General features: G+C 35.3%; 2 protein-coding genes across 5 annotated transcripts; one reads left to right on the forward strand and one right to left on the reverse strand.

The window, feature by feature from the left end:
* The first annotated feature begins 2,579 nt into the window (after positions 1-2,579).
* Positions 2,580-16,292, forward strand: LOC122318905 (protein SEMI-ROLLED LEAF 2-like). Of its 4 annotated transcripts, none has more exons than XM_043136650.1 (20): positions 2,580-2,950; positions 3,570-3,707; positions 4,463-4,537; positions 4,644-4,759; positions 5,144-5,258; positions 6,103-6,231; positions 6,426-6,473; positions 7,361-7,563; positions 7,692-7,888; positions 8,155-8,438; positions 8,521-8,667; positions 12,454-12,858; positions 12,964-13,113; positions 13,301-13,379; positions 13,462-13,586; positions 13,711-13,902; positions 13,989-14,129; positions 14,444-14,581; positions 15,069-15,275; positions 15,957-16,292. In XM_043136650.1, the coding sequence occupies exons 2-20, from the start codon at positions 3,573-3,575 to the stop codon at positions 16,083-16,085; spliced, it is 3,015 nt and encodes a 1,004-aa protein (XP_042992584.1). In that variant the 5' UTR covers positions 2,580-2,950; positions 3,570-3,572; the 3' UTR covers positions 16,086-16,292. The 4 variants fall into 4 exon arrangements, with proteins under 4 accessions (XP_042992584.1, XP_042992583.1, XP_042992585.1 ...); XM_043136649.1 differs by having other exon boundaries at positions 2,580-2,947; XM_043136651.1 differs by having other exon boundaries at positions 2,580-2,908.
* Positions 16,293-17,694: 1,402 nt separating this feature from the next.
* LOC122318255 (nicotianamine synthase-like) lies at positions 17,695-19,142 on the reverse strand. Its single transcript, XM_043135467.1, has one exon. The coding sequence runs from the start codon at positions 19,072-19,074 to the stop codon at positions 18,112-18,114; it is 963 nt and encodes a 320-aa protein (XP_042991401.1). The 5' UTR covers positions 19,075-19,142; the 3' UTR covers positions 17,695-18,111.
* Between the last annotated feature and the right edge of the window lie 2,158 nt (positions 19,143-21,300).

Genomic DNA, 21,300 nt, shown 5'->3' on the forward strand with positions numbered 1-21,300 from the left:
ATTTGTTCTAAAATTTAATTGTAATATTTGTTTAACATGTGGAGAATTTTTTTTTTAAGAAACCTCCTTTGTATTACTTATGAATTAACCGTATACAAACATTCTTGTGTAACAACTTTTTGAACTTCTGGTGGACAATATTTCATCCATATTTGTTCCTCTATGAAAGAAAAAGAAATTTTAACAAGCAAATGTGCAACTTGATTACATTCTCTAAAAGCATGCTGAACTGCCCACCTTTGTTTGTTCTTGAGCACTCACTTCATATCTTCTACCATTTGATGACACTATTTTTAGCTTTTCTTCTCACTATTTATAGCCTTCACAACAATTAAAGCATGTCTTTCAAAAATTATGTTCTCAAAATTAAGTTTTGCACGTAACTTATAACTCTCCTTAAGGCCCGGAACTCAGCTACAACTACAACATGCGGAGAATTAAGTCGTTGGGATTAAATAAAAATATGTGACATAGTCAAGAAAAGCAAGATATATCAAATATTTCACTAGCTCACGTTGACGTCATGAGAGAAAAAATCAGACTTCAATGCTTGAAATAAGTATTAAGTTTGGGACAAACTGCTTTTCATAAATTAAGAGGTGGTTTAGATTGAGAAATTATTTAATTTTATTTAATTATTATAATTTTTATAAATTTTTACATGATATATAATAAATAATTAAATTTTTTTTAAATTTTAATTCAATTTTTTTAAATTAATTTTAAATTTTGATATAAAATTATTTTATCTCATATTACTGTTCAAACAACTCCTAATTAGAAGAATATGCAATGGTACCAAACACAGAAAAACAGGGCGACGTGGGAGAGGGGGCTGAAATGCGATGGAAATGAAATAAGGGAAAAGCCGGCAGTGGGGAAAAGTAGCCACGACGAGAGGGAAATGAACTTTAAAAAATTCATATACAACATTTTTTAACATTTGAGAGGAAACTGTATTTTACAATATTCAATTGAGCATGCATTTTAGGCCTGGTTTGTTTTAAAAAATGAGATAAAATAAGATAAAATTTTTTGAAATAAAATGAGATAAAATATGTGTTTATTTTTAGAGATGAGATGAGATTAGTTTGATTTTGTTATAGTTAGTAAAAATATTTGTAGTACTTTTTATAATATTTTATTTGTTTATTTATTTACCAATGGTGTAATTTTTTTTTTGCTGCTTTCTTTTTTTTTTTGTTTTTTTTGCTCATTTTGTTGTTTATTTATTTATCAATGTTGTAATTTTTTTTGGCTCTTTTTCTTCAACTTTTTTTTTTTTAATTTTTTACTGAGAGAAACCATTTGGTCATTTTTCTTTTGCTACTTCTTTTGTTTATTTATTTACTAATGGTGTAATTTTTATCTTTTTTTATTTAGAGAAACCATTTGGTCAATTTTTTTGCTGCTTCATTTGTTTATTTATTTACCAATAGTGCATTTTTTTATTTTTTTATTTTTTATTTTTATACTGAGAGAAACAATTTAGTCAATTTTTTGTTTTGTTTTTCTTTGTTGTTTCATTTATTTATTTACCTTATGTGTGAATATTTTTTCTTTTAATCAAATATTTTATTGTACGTTTGGTACAACTTTTATTTTTTTTTGCAATGTGTATTCATGTCAATATATTGTTTATTTAAAATATATTATTAGAGGAAACAATATTAAAATAAGGTGAGATCCGAAAAGATGAAAACTTGAGAAGAAACTTGAGATTTTTTGAGTTAAAAACTGGTAAATTAAAATGTGTGTTTGTTTTTATAAAACTTTTGACAATACGAAAACTTTGAGAAGTTTTTAAAGTTTTAATTTTCAGTCTCTCCCCATTTTGAGAATAAAGTTTAAACCAGGCAATATTCAATTTTGGCGGTAGATAAACAGGGAGTTATGCTACAAATTATTATTAAATATATATATATATATATATTTTAATCTAACTATGTGAAATATAATATATTTATTATCATGATTTTTCTTTATTTTTTATAAGAAAAATCCAAAAGGTTCATTGGTTATGCCATTTCATGATTGTAAGATAGGAATAGTATCATATTATAGTTTGTAGAAATTTTCCTGAATTTAAACATCAGTTTATAAGGAAGGAGCATAGCTGTATTGTTTATTCTTTGATAACGGGCAAAGCATAAAAACTCTGTTAAAATTAGAAATTACGCCACCTGCCTTATATTCCTGTGTTTGGGATGCTTTTATATTTCAGGGTTGTGTTGATGATAAATTGAGTTGAATTGTGAAGTATTTTGTAAATTTTATTGAAATGAGTTTAAATCTTTTTAAACTGAGATGAATTTAATTTTTTAAATTTGAAATGTATGAAATATATTTAGATGAATTTAATTTTTTTTTTATATAAAATTAAAAAGTAATGAATTATGTTAATAATTGATTTGAAATGAAATTATCTTCCGCTTAACTCATAAATGTTATTAATGAAACTTGGAAAATCCACATGAGGAAAAATGTGGGGCGGAATTTATTGCAAATCATTTTCGATGAGAAAGCCATTTGAGATGGGTGGAACTTGAGGAGGTTTGAGCCCTCAAAAAGAGTTCAAATTTGGTACTTCAAAAACCATGTCTGCCTTTTTTAAACATAGAGAGTGGCCTTCCAAAAGTTCTGAAGTTCTGACACAGACCCGTTAACCAAGCAATCGATCGTTCGTTGTTTAATCACTTTTTTCAGGATATGTGAAACTGACACTCATCACGTGATCTACCTTATGCTCTCTCCCATCTTCCTTTAATTTGTGTTGTTCCACGCGCCCTCTCTCTCTCTCTCTCTCTCTCTCTGTTGGAGTCTCTTGAGCCTTGACTCTTTGCTGTTCCTGTACCATCTTCTCGACGCTTTAATTCTCGCTCTCTCTGTTCTGAAAACCCTGCAAGAGGTGTGAGCTTCGCCCTCTTGATCTGCACTTCAGGGAAACGTAATAAGAGTAGTTCTTTGCTTTCTCTCTGTTTTTTTCCTTCTGATGGGTATATGGATTTTGTTTCATCGAGCTTTTTCTTTTATTTTCTTTTTTCCTCGCTTTTGAGGCCTATATAGCTGGGTTTCTAATGTTGACTGGTTTTATAACTCTTTTTGCTTCGCACTTGGCTCTGGGTACATTTGAAAATCTTCTGTATGCTTGTGTCTGGTTTGCATTTCTCATGTCTATTTCTTATGTCGCTTCAAATGTTTCGTTGGCCTTTTCTTTTGGGTTGGCGATTTTCCCTCCCTCTAGTTCATTTGTTTTATTTTTTCCGTTTGTTGTTTTTGGGCCGTTTGATGGAGGGTTTCGTAACTCATGTTTGTTCTTCGAAGCCTTCAATGGGGGCCAACCTTCTGTTTTCTTTTTCTCTCCTTCTGGGATTTTCCTTTTATCCTGTATCCCTACATTTTCCCCCGGAACGTGCTGTTTGTCTTTATTTTGTGTTCTGCTAAGCTCTTCTGCTGGCCTGGTGGATTCATCTTTGCTGCGCTTAGTTTTGGTTTCTTTGTTTTGGGTGCAAGTTCACCTGTTTGGTTGTGGTTTTCATTACTTTGTTCTTTTATCTAAAAACTTGCAGGAAATGGGTGTCATCTCCAGAAAGATTTTCCCAGTGTGTGGGAGCATGTGCGTTTGCTGTCCAGCTTTGCGGTCAAGTTCTCGACAACCCGTCAAGCGTTACAAAAAACTGCTGGCAGATATATTTCCTAAATCGCCTGTTAGCATCTTACTTCTTTCATATTACCTTTTCAGTAATTTTGAACGTTTAGTATCTGATGGTGTAATATAAGATGCTACGTTTATGTTTTCTTTGAGTTTAGAGGTACCCTAGCTAGCAACCATAACTAGTTTAAATGTAAAAAGTGGTCAGCAATTTGGCCATTTGATTATGTAATGTGGTGATCACTGCCAAATAATGTACTTTGCCATTATGTTTCCCATGACCAAGAGAAAACGCGCACCCTCCTTTGAAGCAAAGAATATAAATGTCTTTATCACTTTTCTGGTATGGCTGCTTTTAACAACTGGATGTGCCTTGCTACTGTTTGCTTATTTTGGAATGCTGGCCCTCCAATTGGATCATGGAGGAGGATCTGAAACGTGCTAATATGCTTGCCAGATGAAGATTATCTTTGAATTCATTTTGTGCTTTGCCTCGTCCTCTCTGGGCCTATAGATGGGCTTAAGTGTTATCCTACATTATCCTTTCACCTGATTTCCTCTGTACTTGATTGAAGAAAACTTGAGAGTCGAGCCCCACTCTGTATCACCTAGATATGGATGAAATGGGGTTTAGACCCAAAAATCCAATCAGCCAAATCTAGCATGGATTATGAGTTTTGGTTATAAGCATTTTACTAGAAGTATTTCTTAATAAGTCATTTGCTTGAACTTGGAAGATCATTTTGTAGTTTACAATTCCTATCAATAAATAACTAAATATAATGCTCAAAGTCTTGAAATATATTTCAGGATGGCCATCCAAGTGAAAGAAAAATAGCTAAGTTATGTGAATATGCTGCAAAAAACCCTTTCCGGATTCCAAAGGTATTGACCCTTACATGCTACTTACATATCTGCTGGTAAAAGTGTAATTTAGTATTGAAATGAGAAACCTTGATGTTGAATATCAATGGTACTTTCTATTTATCAGATAGCAAAGTATCTTGAAGATAGGTTCTATAAAGAACTGAAATATGAGCACATCAAGTTCATCAATATTGTTGTAGAGACGTACAATAAGCTGCTTGGCATATGTAAGGAGCAGATGTGAGTGCAAGTTTTTCCTTTTCCTTTTCTTACTTGTCATATTATTGTTGAAGTGTGTTTAGATTTGTCAGTTTCTAAGTTTGTTCTACAATGAATTCTAGATGAGCAACTCATTTCTAGCCAATGTTTGTATGTTTAGCAAGAAATCCTGTTAGGTATTGTGTTCCCCAGAATTGTTTTCTAAGAAGTCTCTAAGGCTCGTCACTTAATGCTTCTAATAGCTATTGAATACATGATATTTTACTAAAAGGTAGTTTTTTCTTTTAGTCCTTCAAGTTTTTATATCTGGTCCTGTATTTTTAAATGGAGAAGTTGAGAAATTTGTTTCTGATGATTTTTTTTCGTCTGTGTATGTGATGTAGTTTTGTAAATTTCACCGTGCAGGGCATGTTTTGCTGTTAGTCTGCTAAATGTGGTTACTGGACTTTTGGACAACTCTAAGCAAGATGCCATGAAGATAATTGGATGCCAAACCTTAACAATGTTTATATACAGTCAGGTAAGTTCAGACCTTGCTTTAGATTTCTTTTGTAACTGCTATCAAAATATGCCAAACAGGATGAAGAACTTCTTAATTATAATTATGTACTTCGATATGACTTCTTTATGCATCTTGGGAGATTTTTTTTTTTTTTTTTTTCAATTTTCTTCTCTTCAGAAGGGAAGAAACATATTCAACTACTGATTAAAAAAAAAGAACGTATTCAATTACAATTGAATGTGAGAAAAATTGATTCTTTTGGCTTTGATTCCCATACTTATAAAAAAAAAAAGGAAAATGGATTCTTCTGGTTTCCTGGGACATTTGAACATTATGTAAACAATGACCAAGGGCAAAAATTAGAAAAGAACAAAACTCCTTAAGCTAGAAAAAGTTTCTTACCCTGGTATGGTAAAATTTCCATTTCATAAGATATGCGTTGGTTATGCTATTAATAAAATCTTCTATTACTTATCAAAAAGATATACATATAGGTTATGCTCCATTAATTCGATGAATAAGTTAAAAATTTAAAGATGGGTGAGAGCATACATCAAGCTCGTGCTTCTAGAAGATCACATCAAGAAAGTAGAAATGCTTATTGTGGATGTTAGCAGAGTTGATTTTATATGGCATTCACATAACTATTTGAAGGCTGTTGGTCCTACCTCCAGAGCTCTCTTTAGGTTGTAGATCAATGGCCCCTGCAACCAATAAAAACTAAACAGAGAAAATAGTTAGCAGTATTTAAGGTTTGTGCGTAGATCAGATGCTTTCTTTCCTGTCATCCTCAAATATTAATCAGCAGTATTTTTATCACACTCAATACATAGTTTTGGCTGTTGACCTAATGTCTGAACAGGCAGATGGAACCTACACACATAACATTGAAAATTTGGTTGGTAAAGTATGTGCACTGGCTCGTGAGAAAGGGGACGAACATCAAAGGCTCTGCTTAAGGGCTTCAAGCTTGCAATGCCTATCGGCCATGGTAGTTTTATAGTTTGATTTTCTCCTTCGTTGTTTCTTATTACAAGGATCAGGAAGACAGTTTTCTATAAAATTAATTTGTGTTATCTATTTCCCATCATGACTTGTTTAATAGCTTTAAAATATATGAACCATTAATCGCCAGTTGTTTTGGAGCTGGAAGATTGGTCGTTTGATAATTTTCTCCCTTGGCAGTTGTGGTTTATGGCACAGTTCTCGCACATGTTTGTTGATTTTGACGAGGTTAGTTCTTTTGAGTTAGTTTTTTCAATGCTATTTAATGATTCTATTAGATTTTTGTTAGACTCAACAAACTCTCGCAGAATTGAGGGGTTTTATTAACATTGAAGTATCGCAATATTTTTCCAAATGTTGTCTAAACTCATAGGATTGCAACATAATGACCAAATAAAAATTGTAGTTTATACTGAAATTCATATCATGATGTTTCATTCATATTGTTTTATTTCATTTATATCGTTATATTTCAAACAAGTATTACTCAAAATGGACACATGTGGCATTTAAAATCCTAGACTTTTAACTTCCTAATGAGATAATGAACATTCAACTGGTTATTTGGATGCCTTTGAATTAAGTCCACTTAAATTGCACTGAATTTTTCGAAGGAGTGGAGAAAGAGAGATTGCTTTCTCATTATTCTTTCCTTTCATTTTAATTTTCAGTTAATTTTAGAGGCTGTTTTTGATGTCAATCCTCACCTACTAAAACTAAAGGCCAATTGGTCGAGTGATAATAATAATCTGAGAAACAGTGATGAGCTCTGTTGGTACTTCACATTTTTTTCGGACATTCTCCCCCAGGGTTATTGATTGGATCAAGATGATGTGATGCCATGTGAAAGGAAACTTTCCTGTCTTTTTGACAGTTTTAGCACTTGTCTAGTTATTGTATCGAAGTGTATACTGTACATCATTATAAGTTTTGCCTGCATTCTGCAATCTTTAGTGCTGCGTATGCTTCTTTTTGCATTTCACTTGTTTTGCCGTACTAAATTCTGCAGTCTTTTTATTTTTTGCATATTCCTTGTTCTTGTGTTTCACTTTATTGTTCCAGTTTGTTGAAGTTCTGGTGTTGAATTTTAATTTCTTGATATATCCACGCTGCAGATTGTATATGGCACTTTAGATAACTATGAGCCTGATACTCATACAGAAGGTGATGTTGGGAGAGGGGAGGCACATCATAATTGGGTGGATGAAGTAATTAGATGTGAGGGCAGAGGTGGTGCTGGTGCAAGTTGTGATACTAGCCCTAGCTGGCTGACTGTGAGGCCACGACCAGAAAAGAAGGATCCTTCTCTTTTGACAAGGTAGTAAATATTCCAGAGCCTGTGATTTTAACCATTTATGGGAATTTTCTCTTCAATTAGTCTAACTTAGACAATTTTTTTTTTTTTTAATTTTTTTCCCTTTGACCAATATCTTGCCTTTATTATAGAGAAGAGATTGAGACCCCAAAAGTATGGGCACAAATTTGTATCCAAAGAATGGTTGAATTAGCCAAGGAGAGCACAACAATGCGCAGGGTACTGGATCCAATATTTATTTATTTTGATTCTGGACAGCACTGGGTGCCTCGACAAGGTTTGGCTGTGATGGTTTTGTCCGACATGGCGTACTTCATGGAGAGTTCAGGTATCTTGATCCTCCTTTGGCTTCTTCCTCAATATGTGTTATTTATATTATATTAGTCTTTTATTTATTGTATTTAGGTTTGAAATTCAAACTATCTAACATTTTGTGGATTTCTTTTTTTTTTCTCTCTTCCCCTCTCTTCAAAAGAGTAGGCTGAAAAAATGTTTATTGGTGGAATATGTATATATATATATGTATAGGCATTTAGTTTAATCCCTCTACAGTACGAGTATTTTGCTAATGTGTTTTTTTATTTTTATTTTAAGGGAACCAGCAGCTGATTTTAGCTTCTTTGATACGGCATCTGGATCACAAAAATGTTGCACATGACCCCCAACTCAAATCTTATGTCATTCAAGTCGCTACTGCTTTAGCTAGGCAAATTAGATCAGGAACTTCACTGGCAGAAATTGGATTTGTCTGTGACCTGTGCAGGCATTCAAGGAAAAGTCTTCAAGCCACAGCTGAATCAGTTGGTGAGCAAGAGTCCAACAAAAATATCTTACTGCAGAATTCCATTGAAGACTGTTTACTTGAAATTGCTAAAGGGGTAAGTTTGATGCTTTGCTGTACATAGTTGCTGCTTTCCACTGTCTGTCCAGTTTAACAAAATGTGATGTTGTCTTTTGCAGATTGGTGATGCACGACCACTATTTGATCTGATGGCAATAACGCTGGAGAAGTTGCCATCTGGAGTTGGTTCCAGAGCAACCATTGGATCATTGATGATTCTTGCTCATGTCATCTCTGTAGCATCGGCCTCTTCACGCTCTCAACAGGTGAGAGGAGGGAAATCATTTAATATCCTCTCCAGAGGTTTTCCATTTGCTTATGTTCAATTTAATGACCTCTGATTACATATTTTGACTATCATACTTAAGGTTTTCTATACTTAGGTAGAAAAATTGATGGAGAGGATAGTGATTGGATGTAACTTGCATGCATAAATTTTGTTATGGTTACTTATAAAGAAATTATGTTCTGTTATTGTTTCATTCGGGCTGTTCTTGGGAAATGGTTGTGGGGGTATAATATGGAAAGGAAAGCTTTATGGAAGTTGGTGATTGACTTCAAGTATGGGTGGGGGGGTGGGGGGTGGGTTGAGCACTAGGGAGGCACAAGGGGTTTATGGAGTGGGAGTCTTGAAGCATGTAAGACGAGGTTGGGGTTTTTGCTCGACACACTAGAATTGTAATGGGATACGGATCTAGAATAAAATTCTGGTATGACTTATGGTGGGATAGAGCCCTTAAGGACACATTCCTTACAGTTTTCAGGATTGCGCATGAAAAAGAAGCATCAGTGGCTGACCTCATGGAGATGTCTGGTGGCTTTGTCTAATGGAATGTGAGTTTTATTAGGGCGGCCCATGATTGGGAAGTTGCAGCTTTTCGAATTTTTTCAAACTCTTGTACTCCATGAGATCGAGTGCTCAGGGGACTGACAGTTTGTGGTTGGTACCCACTAGAAAAGTTGCATTTTCTGTTTTTTCCTTCTATAAGTCCCTCACACATCCACAGAACAATCACTTTCCATAGAGAAGGATTTGGTGAAATAAGGCACCTCCCAAGGCCAGTATTTTATGCTTGGATGGCTTCTTTGGGTAAGATTTTGACAACGGATAATTTATGGAAACACAGAGTGATTATAGTGGACTGGTGCTGTATGTGCTGAAAAATTTGTGAGACTGCAGATCATCTTTTATTGCATCGTGAGGTTGCAGAGCGTTATGGGATGATGTCTTTAGAAGGTTAGAGCTAGCCTGGGTTATACTTGCTATTGTGGTCGAGCTTCTGGCTAGTTGGACAAACCTGGGCGGTTTTCCACAAATCACAGATTCACAGCTGTGTGGAAGATAGTTCCTATGTGTATTCTATGGTGCCTATGGAAGGAATGGAATGATCATACTTTTGAAGACAAGGAAAGCTAGTTGGAGGAGATTGGATTACTCTTTGTTAAAACTTTATTCCTATGGGCTAAAGCTGTAGATTTCAATGGCCTAGACGTTCATGACTTTCTTGTTTTCATTTCTTCCTCCTAACTAGGTGTTATCTCTTATTCATAAAAAAAAAAATAGGTGTTATCTCTTGTATACCCTCTGTGTACTTGGGCTATGCCTATTCTCATTAATACAATCGTTTACCTATAAAAAAAACTTGTCTGAAGATTCTGAAGTGGAATGTTATATGGTCGAAGATGTATTATTAGTTTTTAGAGAGAGAAACTCTCTAAAATGTAGGCTGGTGTGTTGGTTTGATTATTATCAAGGTCTGATTATCTGGTTAAAGTTCAGTAGATTAGTGGTATTGTGAGTTGGTTTCAATGGGATTTTTTAGAGAAGTTGGAATAGATTCAAAATTGTTCACTCTTGTAAAAGAGGGAGCCCAGCTTCGCATCGTAGAAAGAAGTTGGAAGAGGCAACAGGAACTCTTAGTGAAGCAGAACATTTTACAGTGGCTGTGTAAGGCTTTAGAGAGTTGCTTCAGCAGGGAGAAGGATGAGTTCTACAGCTCCATTTGAGAGGGATCCTCCAGCTATTTAGCTCAAAAACGTTACAACAGTAGGGGTAGATTTCTGGAGGTGGCAGAATACAAAGAGGGTGGAGGAAGGAGGCTTATCATTTTCCCGGAAGGGGATGGGGGGAAAGGATGGAAGAGACTGAAGGAGGCCTTTGGGGAGCTGCTGAAGGAGGAGAGGACACAGGGAGGACTTCACGGTGAAAAGCCTCCGGCGGGGAAGACACGGACGTATAGGGAGGTGCTGGGAAGTAGAGGGTGGCAGGGACCAAGTGATGGAGTAAGGCTTTCTGACAAGCAGTTGCCTCGAGCTCCTCAAGGAGTACATTACTCAGAAGGTGGCAGGGGGGAAGACTGGGTTGCGTGTGGGAAAATGGAAGAGCTACAGGAGCAAGTATGGAAGTTGCAGAGGGAGATGGAGACTTTGAAGATTTTTGTTTGGCGAAATAAGGAAGGCTGTGTTTGTAGCCGTAGGGATGCTGAGTTTGAAGGGCTGGGCTTGTTTAAAGACAAGGCCCAAGTGAAAAAAGGAAGAGTTGAGGTCTGGAAGGAAGTGAGTGGGCCGAAAAGAGTGGGTTGGGAGAAGGGCCCACGGATACATGAGGCAGGGCAGTCGGGTGGGGCAGTTGTGGTTAAAAATAAAGCTTGTGGGCTGCCGGGCCCCAGCAAAAGGCCTAATATGGGTGTAGGAGATTTGGGCCGGGACAAAGGCCCATTACTGGCAGACCCAGTCTCGTCGAACATGGGTGGGGTACGGCCCGTGGACCCGGTAAGAAAGGTTCAGCCTTTAACGGGTTCTAAAAAACCCGAATCCCAGCCACCAACGCCGGCCGTGTTGCTGCCGGAAGGGGAGACGTCGGAGGAGCAACAGACTGTGCCGGCGATGAGAGTGGACCACATGATACTAAAGAAGTTAGAGGAGCTGATGGAGTGGGGTTGTGGAAACATATCAGGAAAGGTTGGACAGTCTTATGTCGGCATGCCCGTTTTCAGATGGGGAATGGTACCAGGATCAAATTTTGGAAAGATATTTGGTGTGGTGATATGACGTTACATGAGTTGTTCCCCTCTCTTTATCAATTTGCCAGCAATAAAGAGGCTTCAGTAGCGGAGGTTATGGGTTTGTCGGGGGGACATTTTCATTGGAACATAAGTTTTAGCAGGGCGGCGCAAGATTGGGAGATGAATAGCTTAGTGGATTTTTATAGTCTCTTGTACTCTATGAGGCCGAGCAATCAACAAGAAGACTGGTTATGGTGGGTCCCACACAAGAAAGGTAGGTTCTCAGTTCGCTCCTTCTATATTGCTCTCGAGCAAAATCCTAACTGTCAGATCCCTTGGAGAAGGATATGGAAACATAAGGCGCCCCTTAAGGTGGCTTTCTTTGTGTGGACTGCTGCTTTGGGTAAGATCCTCACAACTGATAATTTGAGAAAAAGGAGGATTATTGTGGCAGATTGGTGCTGTATGTGTAAAGGAGGGGGCGAGTCGGTAGACCATCTTTTACTACACTGCAAGATTGCAAGGGTTTTGTGGGATGAGGTGCTAAGTAGAGTGGAGTTGGGCTGGGCTATGCCGGGGACAGTGGCGGCAGCTTTGGCCTGCTGGCCCAATATAGGTGGCCAGCCCCAGATTTCAGCGGTTTGGAGGATGATACCACTTTGTATCATGTGGTCTTTATGGCAGGAGAGGAATGCAAGGACTTTCGAAGACATGGAGTGAACAGTAGAGGAGCTGCTGACTTTGTTTTTTAGTACGCTTTGTAATTGGGCCATTGCTATTGATTTCAATGGAATGGTCCTCCATGATTTTCTTGTCTCTCTTGCCCCTGCTTAAAGGGGTAGTTTCTTGTACATACTGGGCTAGGCCTTTTCTTTAATTAATACAATTTTGATTACTTATCAAAAAAAAAAAAATGTTATATGGTCGAGGTGTTAGAAAGCTATATCATCCAGGGGTTGTGAGGTTGACTGTTATACTTATTGAGGTACAATTTTTCTTTTTTCTTTGGGGCTCACCCTGTTAAATTACTTTAAATTTTTCATGTAGGTCTTTCCAGAAGGCCTTCTTGTTCAGCTGTTGAAGGTGATGCTACACCCAGACACAGAGGCACGGGTTGGAGCGCACCAGATATTTTCTGCTCTTTTAATTCCAATCTCTAACCATCAACAACATGAAGTTGCTTCTCTTGCAAGTGGTTTTCTACACCAACCGAGGAGATGGCACTCAAATCCTGCATCTGCATCGATTAAAGCTTTACTTGAAAAGCTTCGGAGAGAAAAAGATGGCATCAAAGTGGAAAAAATTGGAAGTGATTTTCATGATGATCTTAAAGAAAGGGACATTGTTGAAGATGACTGGAAACAGGGGCGCGTCCGCAAGAATTCCCCCAATGTTTACAAAATTAGCTGTATTATTGACAGAACTGTTGGGTCAACCACCTTGTTGGATGCTGTAAGCATAATTTTCACTTCCATAAATCGGTTGTTTTTGGGTGGCATTATAGATCTTTTCGATTTATACAATATTCTTAACAAATTTGGTCTATGTTTGGCGCAGGAACCGCATATTATGAAGTTTAGTGAGGAGCAAATAGGGCAGTTGTTGTCTGCCTTCTGGATGCAGGCCAGTCTTCCGGATAATTTACCTTCAAATATTGAAGCTATAGCTCATTCTTTCGTATTAACACTTATTTCTTCAGGCTTAAAGGTAAAGTTCATAATTAAATACAGTACTTGCTTGGTTATTTTTTCGTCAATTCTTTTCTCCTATCTCCTGCTTCTTATTTTCCCATTCACTCTGGCTCGTCAGAGAGACCATGCTAATTGTTAATTGAATGAGGGCATGACCTAGATAATTTAGTTTAGTGACCATATCTCAAATAAATGATGTGCAGAACTCAAATGACAACCTTGTGGTCCGATTCTTTCAGCTTCCCCTGTCTCTCAGGAATACATCCATGGATCCTAACAATGGTATGACAGTAGAGTTTCATGAGTAGGCTTTTCATTTTGGTATGTTAAAATGACATATTGATATGTGTTTCTGTTTTGGTAGGTATGTTGTCTCCAGCATGCCAAAGATCTATCTTTGTATTATCGACAGGCATGTTGATGTTTGCAGCTAAAATATATCATATTCCTGATCTGAATGATTTCCTCAAGTCATCAGTTCCATATGATGTGAGTTATGATTGTTTCATGCTTTCTGGGTGGGTGGTTGCATTAGGGCTTGGGGTGGTCTCTGTGCTTAAAACTGCTGATATTGATTGTTATCTAATAAAAAATTTGTCTTCTACAAGTTCAGGTTGATCCTTATCTGGGTATTAATGATGACCTGCAAGTATATGTAAAGCCTCAGGCAGATATCAGAGAGTATGGATCTGTTGCTGATAATCAACTCGCTGCATCATTGCTCTCTGAATTACGGAGCAAGGTATACAAATCTGACAATGTCATAATGGACATTTTAGTTCAGAGTCTGTCTAGCATTATCGAGGTATGACATTTTATCCAGAACCCCCTCCCCCTCCTCTCTCTCTCTCTCTCTCTCTCTCTCTGATCTGTCTGTTTCTGCTCGTTAAGCTGGAGGCAGATGCCCTGACTGAGCAACTGTCAGAATTATTCACACCCGATGATGCATTCATGTTTGGCCCACAGTCAATACTTGAATTTGACCACAATCAAATGGTTCCCCATTCCAAGAAATCGTTGTCGTTTGATGGGGTATGCTCTTTATGATCATTTTAATACTATTTTAAGCGATGACCTTGCAAGGAGCTCATTGCTTTCTGACAACTCTCCTCAGCTTTAGTTGGAAAAAAAAATTGATAGGTGAGTGTGTGGTATTGTTTAGATGCTATGTAAATATGTGGAAGTGATGAAGTTATATTCAGACATTAGCTCATCCTTGGAGAGGAAAGTAAACAAAGATGTTGCAGTACACCAACCCTACCATCTGCTTCTCATCGCAGTCAAATGGCCACTTCCAAGAAATCACTATTGTCACTATCTATTGTTTTTGTTTGCTTATGGTGTAGGATTTTCCAATGAATTCATTAGTTGAGGATGACGCAAGAAGTGAAGCATCTGTTGCTGACCTATCTCGGTTTATACCCAAAATGCCATCTTCACCATCTATGCCTCATGTCATCAGCATTGGACAGCTTCTGGAATCGGTAACCTCCCCTTCTCTGTGTCTGCGAAAAGTGTATTTACAAGATGTTAAAACAAGGTTGTATTAACTTCCTGAATTTCCATAATATTATTTATGGAAAGACTAGTCTGAAAAAGGATCTATCAAATAAAAAATATTGGAAGTATCAAGACTGACTGACCTATCTGCTAAAATATTATGTATTGCAAATTGTTCAATGTGCGTTTGTTTATTAGGCAATTTGTGTGATGATTCCTATATATCCTATGTGTAAAAGAGTTGGAAGTAATTTTTGTTGTTGGTTAGAAATAGTGTATCTTCATTTTAGTAATTGATGTGCAAGATTGAAACTCTAGTTAGGTATTTCTCAAGTATACTCCGTGTACTTGGGATTTGCCTACTATTATGAATAAAACTACTTGATTACCGATCAAAAAAAGTAATTGATGTGCAAGACACCTAGATCCGTCCATGAAAATTATTTGCCTACTAATTGATGGTGCTTTCAGGCACTTGAAGTAGCTGGGCAAGTGGCAGGAACATCGGTGACTACATCTCCCCTCTCGTACAACACCATGGCTAGCCAGTGTGAAGCCCTTGGCACGGGCACAAGGAAGAAACTCTCCAATTGGTTGGCTCATGAAAATCACCAAAGTAGGGTGGTTGACAAATCGTTTCCTGCATTTCTTGCAGATGGACACTTGGCACTCAAAAAGGTTAGCCTTCTACACAACATGTTAACTCGCTTTGGACTTTCCACATAAATCCCAGAATGTATTATTATAAAGGGAAATTCATATAGAAACATCTTGTGTTTATCTTCAATTTGATATTAAGGCCCAAGTTTTGACTTGATGCTCTCCAGACTCAATTTATGATCAGTTTTTTCTTAAAATTTTCTTTTCTTAATTTTCTTTCATTTTTTTTAATCTTTTGGATTTACCAAAATTTACAGGTCCATGTTTTCTTTCTTTGTTTTTTCTTTTATCTTTGTTATTTTTGGTTTTTGCTATTTTTTACAAGTTAGACTCCACGAATACCTGATGGTTTTTTTACCTTTTTTTTTTTTTTTTTTTTTAAATATTTTGGTTTAGCTATTTTTATACCTTAGTGGTTTCTTATATACTTTAAGTTCTACTCATTAATGCTTTCTTTCCTTACCCTTTCATTTTTTATTTTTAGTCGTTATAGTTGATGGAATGCTTGACGAAGACAAGGTTACGAGAATCTTGAATTTAGTAATTTGGAAGGTTAAATAGTTGCAAATAACTTTCTTGACACCTATTAAAAAATAGTTGCAAATAACTTGGTATTAATCATTTGAACTTTGCGACAACAGTTTCTAGGTTGTCAGTTATTTTCTGTTAATACCGTTCTTTATCAATTTTATCATGTAGATAACAAGTAGCATTGGCTCCCCTGCTCAGGGAAATGTGTTGCCACAGGACCCATGGTTGGCAATGAGGCTGCCTCCTGCCAGCCCATTTGACAACTTCCTCAAGGCAGCTGGATCAGCTGGGTGTTAGAAGAGAAGCCACACATTCTTTCTGGTGCTAGTTATCTTGTAAAAGTCTTAGGCAGCAATTAGGATTAGTATCTTAACCTTTGATTTAAACTCAGATCATTTGTGGGCTTCCATGTCAGTTCATTAATTCTTGTATGCACAATGTACTCTTTGTTCTTAAAATGTGTTAGTGCAGCATAGCTTGTGAGCTTCCATGTCAGTTTATTAATCCTTGTTTGTGTCATTTCTCCTTGTACTCGCTTTGTTTGCGCAGCATAGTTTGTGGTATTTAGTTTCTTATTGGATTTAGATTTCCAACAATTTTCTGATCCAAACACCTCAAAAACTTGGGGAGAGAGAGAGAGACAGACATAGCAAGTGGACTGCTGTATTAAACGTCAGCAATATAGTAGAGTTTACATATTGTCTATATCGAATTGTAGAAAGTATTTATGTTAAAAAATTATAGGAGATCTCGATGCTTCTCTTTCCCTAATTGTGTATAATCTCATGTGTGGTGTAGGGATGATAAGTAGAATTTTTCTATGCTAAATTACTAATAGCAGTATCTTGGTGGGGGCAAGAAGCAATTGATAGCCTAGGCATTTTCGCTCGACTTGCATAGATCGGGTGATATAACCGGAGAACCATACAATCGAGGGCTAGTAGTACTGTTCATCCAGACCAAATTCAAAACTTCTGACCTGACCGTAAACTGTTCCGTTTCCAAAATAAGGATTTCCGACCTGATTTTATTTAAGAGTGCAATTCTATTTTAATAGAGAAATTTTATTTGCAGTATTCACTTGAAGTATGTGCAGGCTATTTATTAAAGGAGAAAAAAATATTATTTTAAGAAGGATATTTTAGTCATTTTAAAAAATATTAAAGATAAAATTGCTTATGTCTTTATTGCAGTCGTAACATTGCTCATATATATATATATACTAGTTCAGAAGTACTTGCAAAGTACGTTTGTTTAGTTGGGTTAAACATGTTTTTAGAAAAAATAATATAATTTTTTATATATAAAAAAAAGCTTGATTAATGAATAATTTAATGTAGAGACAAAAAGAAAAAAAAAAAAACTTTGTAAATATCTTTATCATTAGATAATGGTACGTCAGTAAGTATAATAATTATATATTTAGATACATTAAAAAATAAAAAGATTAATTCAAAATTAAAGTTAAGATATATTAAAATAAAATAGACAAATATTATGAAAGGGAAACGTGTGAGAGGGTAGATTTGAGAGGGGTAGGTAGAGAGGCAGACATCGGAGAGTGAGAGAGAGGTTCGAGATGAGAGGAGAGAGAGAATCTGAAATGTGAGAGAGGTAAAAAAAGACAATTATATCCTTAAAACAAAAAATTAATGGACTTAATTACAATACAAACATACTTGATAGAAAAACAAGAAAAGTTAACAGAAAAAAAGTATTGTAGCAGTTAGATAGCTACTTATTATTATAATAATATATATATATATATTTTCATGTTTTTTGTGAAGATGAAGATTATAAAGGAAGGATATCATCAACTAAATTAAATTTTTATAGCCAATTGTCAGCAGATGCAGACCGTTTCTTATTGAACTGATTTGAGTTAAAGAGTTGAAGTGAAAATAAGTAGCGTGCAAAGGCGGCACTCCTATATATTTGCCAATGTTGTTGTCAAGCCTCAGTGAACCTGTTCAAAGCTTTCACAGAAGCCTTTCCTTTTAGGTCCAGGAACTATGAAAATGTAAAACTTAACTAAGCAAGAAGATAAAAGAATGTAATAACACTAGTTCTTGCAATATATATATTGCTAGCCTCCATAGCATGTGAACCTTTTCTAGTAACTGGAGGAAAATTCAGAAACACATGGAACTTATTTTTTCTAAATTTAAAGATGCAACAACACGAAATAAAAACATGCTTAAAGAGGGTAAACTTGTTAGACATGCACGAAACATGTGAGAAAAGCCATTACAGGACTCAATACCCATGTATGTAGATGGAGGGTATTGTAGACACACATCTTGGAGAAAGAAAGATAACTAGTCTAGGAGAGTTGCTCCTCAAGGGCTAGATCCTCAATCATGTTCCCATGGTTGAAAGGATTGAATGCTTGGATTTCAGAACACTTGCTAGGCAGTACTATGGGGCCAAGACCCTTCTTCTGCTCAAGTGAGTGTGTAGTCATGGGATATTTACGTGCAATCACAACCGAATTAATAACCTCATCAGTTGGATGAAACACTGAAAGAACCTCAAATCCACGAAGATCGGACGGATCAACCACCGGATAGAGAAAAGCCCTAGCACCATGTGCACTCCTTAGCATCAAAAGAGCTCCTGGCGCCATGTACTTGGCTAAATGATCTATGACTCGGACCTTGTCCTCCTTGTCCATGCCCACTAGAGCTGCCAAGAAAACAACGTCAAAATCTTTCAAAGCAGTTGTTACATTCATTATATCAGTCGTATGGAAGAACATTCTTTTTGACAAGTCAGGATCGGATGAAACTAAACTAACAGCCTTTGAATTGGCTAAGGGGTCAATATCATAATTGTGAAAGGTGGAGGAGGTGAGGTGATTAGATGCCAAGATAATAGATGTAAGGGGAAGGGAACCAGAGCCCACAAAGGCAATTTTGCTAGGGACATTTTGAGTGCAGTGTTGGGAAAGGATGTTGAACTCAAGGAGGCTAAGCTTGAGGTAATTAGAATGGTAAGGAAAGATATCAAGATGGTCAAGTGGTTTCTGATATGAGCCCAAAATGGTAGAGTAATGGCTCTCCAAAAGTCCCTCAGCCTCCCCACAAAGCTTAATCAGCTTTGACCTGATTTCTTGCACCCTTTTGCACAGCTTGGTTACATCAATTGGAGTTGGTGGCATGCATGTGAACACTAGTTGTGTGAAGAGCATGTTGACATCTTTGGCGGGTTTGAGACTCTCGAGGTTTGAGATTTGCTCAAATAAATTGCAGACTTGTTGAACCAAAGGCTCTCCCTGGCAACCCATGTCGACACCACGAGGTAATAGCAGAGGCTGCAATCCAAGAAGGATAATTGAGTTATGATAAAAACTAGAGAACCAGTTACAACATCTTGTCCTCTGAGGGAGTCATTATTTATGGGCGGTGGTTGGGCCCACATGGCACAGAGGATTTGCCTTGATATTTACATTCTCTGATGAGATAACGTTTACTAGAATTATGTTAAAATTCCTGTTACGTAAATTTATTTTTGCATATATTTTATGGGTTCGATTGATGTGATTGGTTAAAATAATTATTTTATATTAAAAAATTGATAAATTTAATTATATTAATAAAATATATAAAAAATATATAAAAAGAACTGTACAGAATTTTTGTTATATTCTTCATCAATTATTAAAGAAACTATTATCAATTAAAATAACAAATTAAGTGTTAATATATAATGTCATGTCAACACAATAAGACGAGAAAAGAAACGAACGCATAGTATATAAGATGTCATTATAACTTTACGTGTCTATATTTCTTAAAAAACTTATTCTCAAACTGATATATAGAATACATCTATTAAAATGATTATGTGACATAATTTAATTTTAAAGATAAATTTTAAAATTTTAATTTTACAAATTAAATTTTATCATTTAAATTATTTGAACGGTATACTCTACATATCAACTTAAAAATAATATAAGTCATATATATATATATATTTTATTTTAAAAATATATTTTAAAATTTAAATTTTACGAATCAAATCTTCCTATTTAAATTATTTAAACAGTATTTTCTACGCATCAACTTAAAAATAATATAATTCCTATTTTTTTCAATCCTTAGTTTTAAATAAAAATTTGATAGAATATCGTTCATAATTATCAGCATCACTCCGTTCACACTAGCTGGCCAAGAGCCAATTGAATTAAAATACCAAGACCCCCACGTCCGCCGGATTAGCTAATGATTGTCATGAAAACTTGTTCAAACATAAATTTACGCAGTTTACGTACACTCTAATTGCTCTTCCTTGGCTCACAAGTCACATGTCTCGAATCCTTTCATATTACCTTCGTTTATATGTACATGGTGCTAATTGGTTTATTAGTGTTTAGAGCAACTAAGGCCTAGTTTGAATAGTAAGATGAGATGTAATTATTTTATATGAAAGTTAAAAGTCGTATAAAATATTATTAGAATATTAATTTTTAATATTATTATTATTTTGAAATATGAAAAAGTTGAATTATTTATTATATTTTGTATCAAAATTTGAAAAAATTGTAATGATAAGATGAGATGAGTTGAAACCATTTTTATATCCAAACTAAGCCTAAATTCTCAACGACTACGTTCTTATTTTTTCAAAAAAATAAGAAAGTAGGTATTGTGAGTTAAATTTTACTACATACAAGCAAAATCGCGTACTAATCTGCGTACCAATACTGATTCTTTAATACTTAAAAATTAAATTAGCACTGTTTTTAATAAAATTTACTTTTTGACCAATCACAATAAATTGGTGCACATATTAGTGCATAAGTATGCTTGCAACTAAACTTTTCCTTGTGAATTTTTTTTATCAAAACGCTAAGGTCCAGAATAGAATATATAAACACATAAAATTGATCTTATAACATTTAATACTATGATTTGTAAAATCCACGTAAATAACAATAATTATTAATTATATGATAAATTTTGAGCATGTATCCCTTTTTCACATAATCTAGGTAATAAAACTTAGGACAAAAACTTCAAGAGATTCTAATCTATATCTAAATAAAAACCCTAAACAAGTGCGTCGTGATAGAATGCAAATACTAAATGTATACCATCTTTTACTTTAACACTAGGGTTTTATTTTTCCTTATATTTTTCTTTTTTAGGGCTTCTTTGATTGTACTATGAATCATAGAGGGTGGACACTTTTCAAAAGCTAAAAAGGTCGATGGCCTCCATAATGTTGACACTTCCACGTCTTGAAACTTTTTATTTTTATTTTTTTAACTTAAGATTTATGCTATGTTTAGATGTTGAAATAAATTGAATTGAATTTACTTAAGTTGTGAATAATAGAATTTTGTGAGTCTCATTGAGATGTGTTGAACTTTTTTATATTGAGATGTATTTAACTTTTTAGGTTGAAACAATAAAATGTATGAAGTAAGTTGATACGAGTTTAACCTATTTATGGAAAGTTAAAAAAAGTAATGGGTCCTATCAATAATTGATTTGAAATAAGTTGA

Source organism: Carya illinoinensis, chromosome 8 (assembly GCF_018687715.1).
Source record: "Carya illinoinensis cultivar Pawnee chromosome 8, C.illinoinensisPawnee_v1, whole genome shotgun sequence".
NCBI classification, from domain to species: Eukaryota; Viridiplantae; Streptophyta; class Magnoliopsida; order Fagales; family Juglandaceae; genus Carya; species Carya illinoinensis.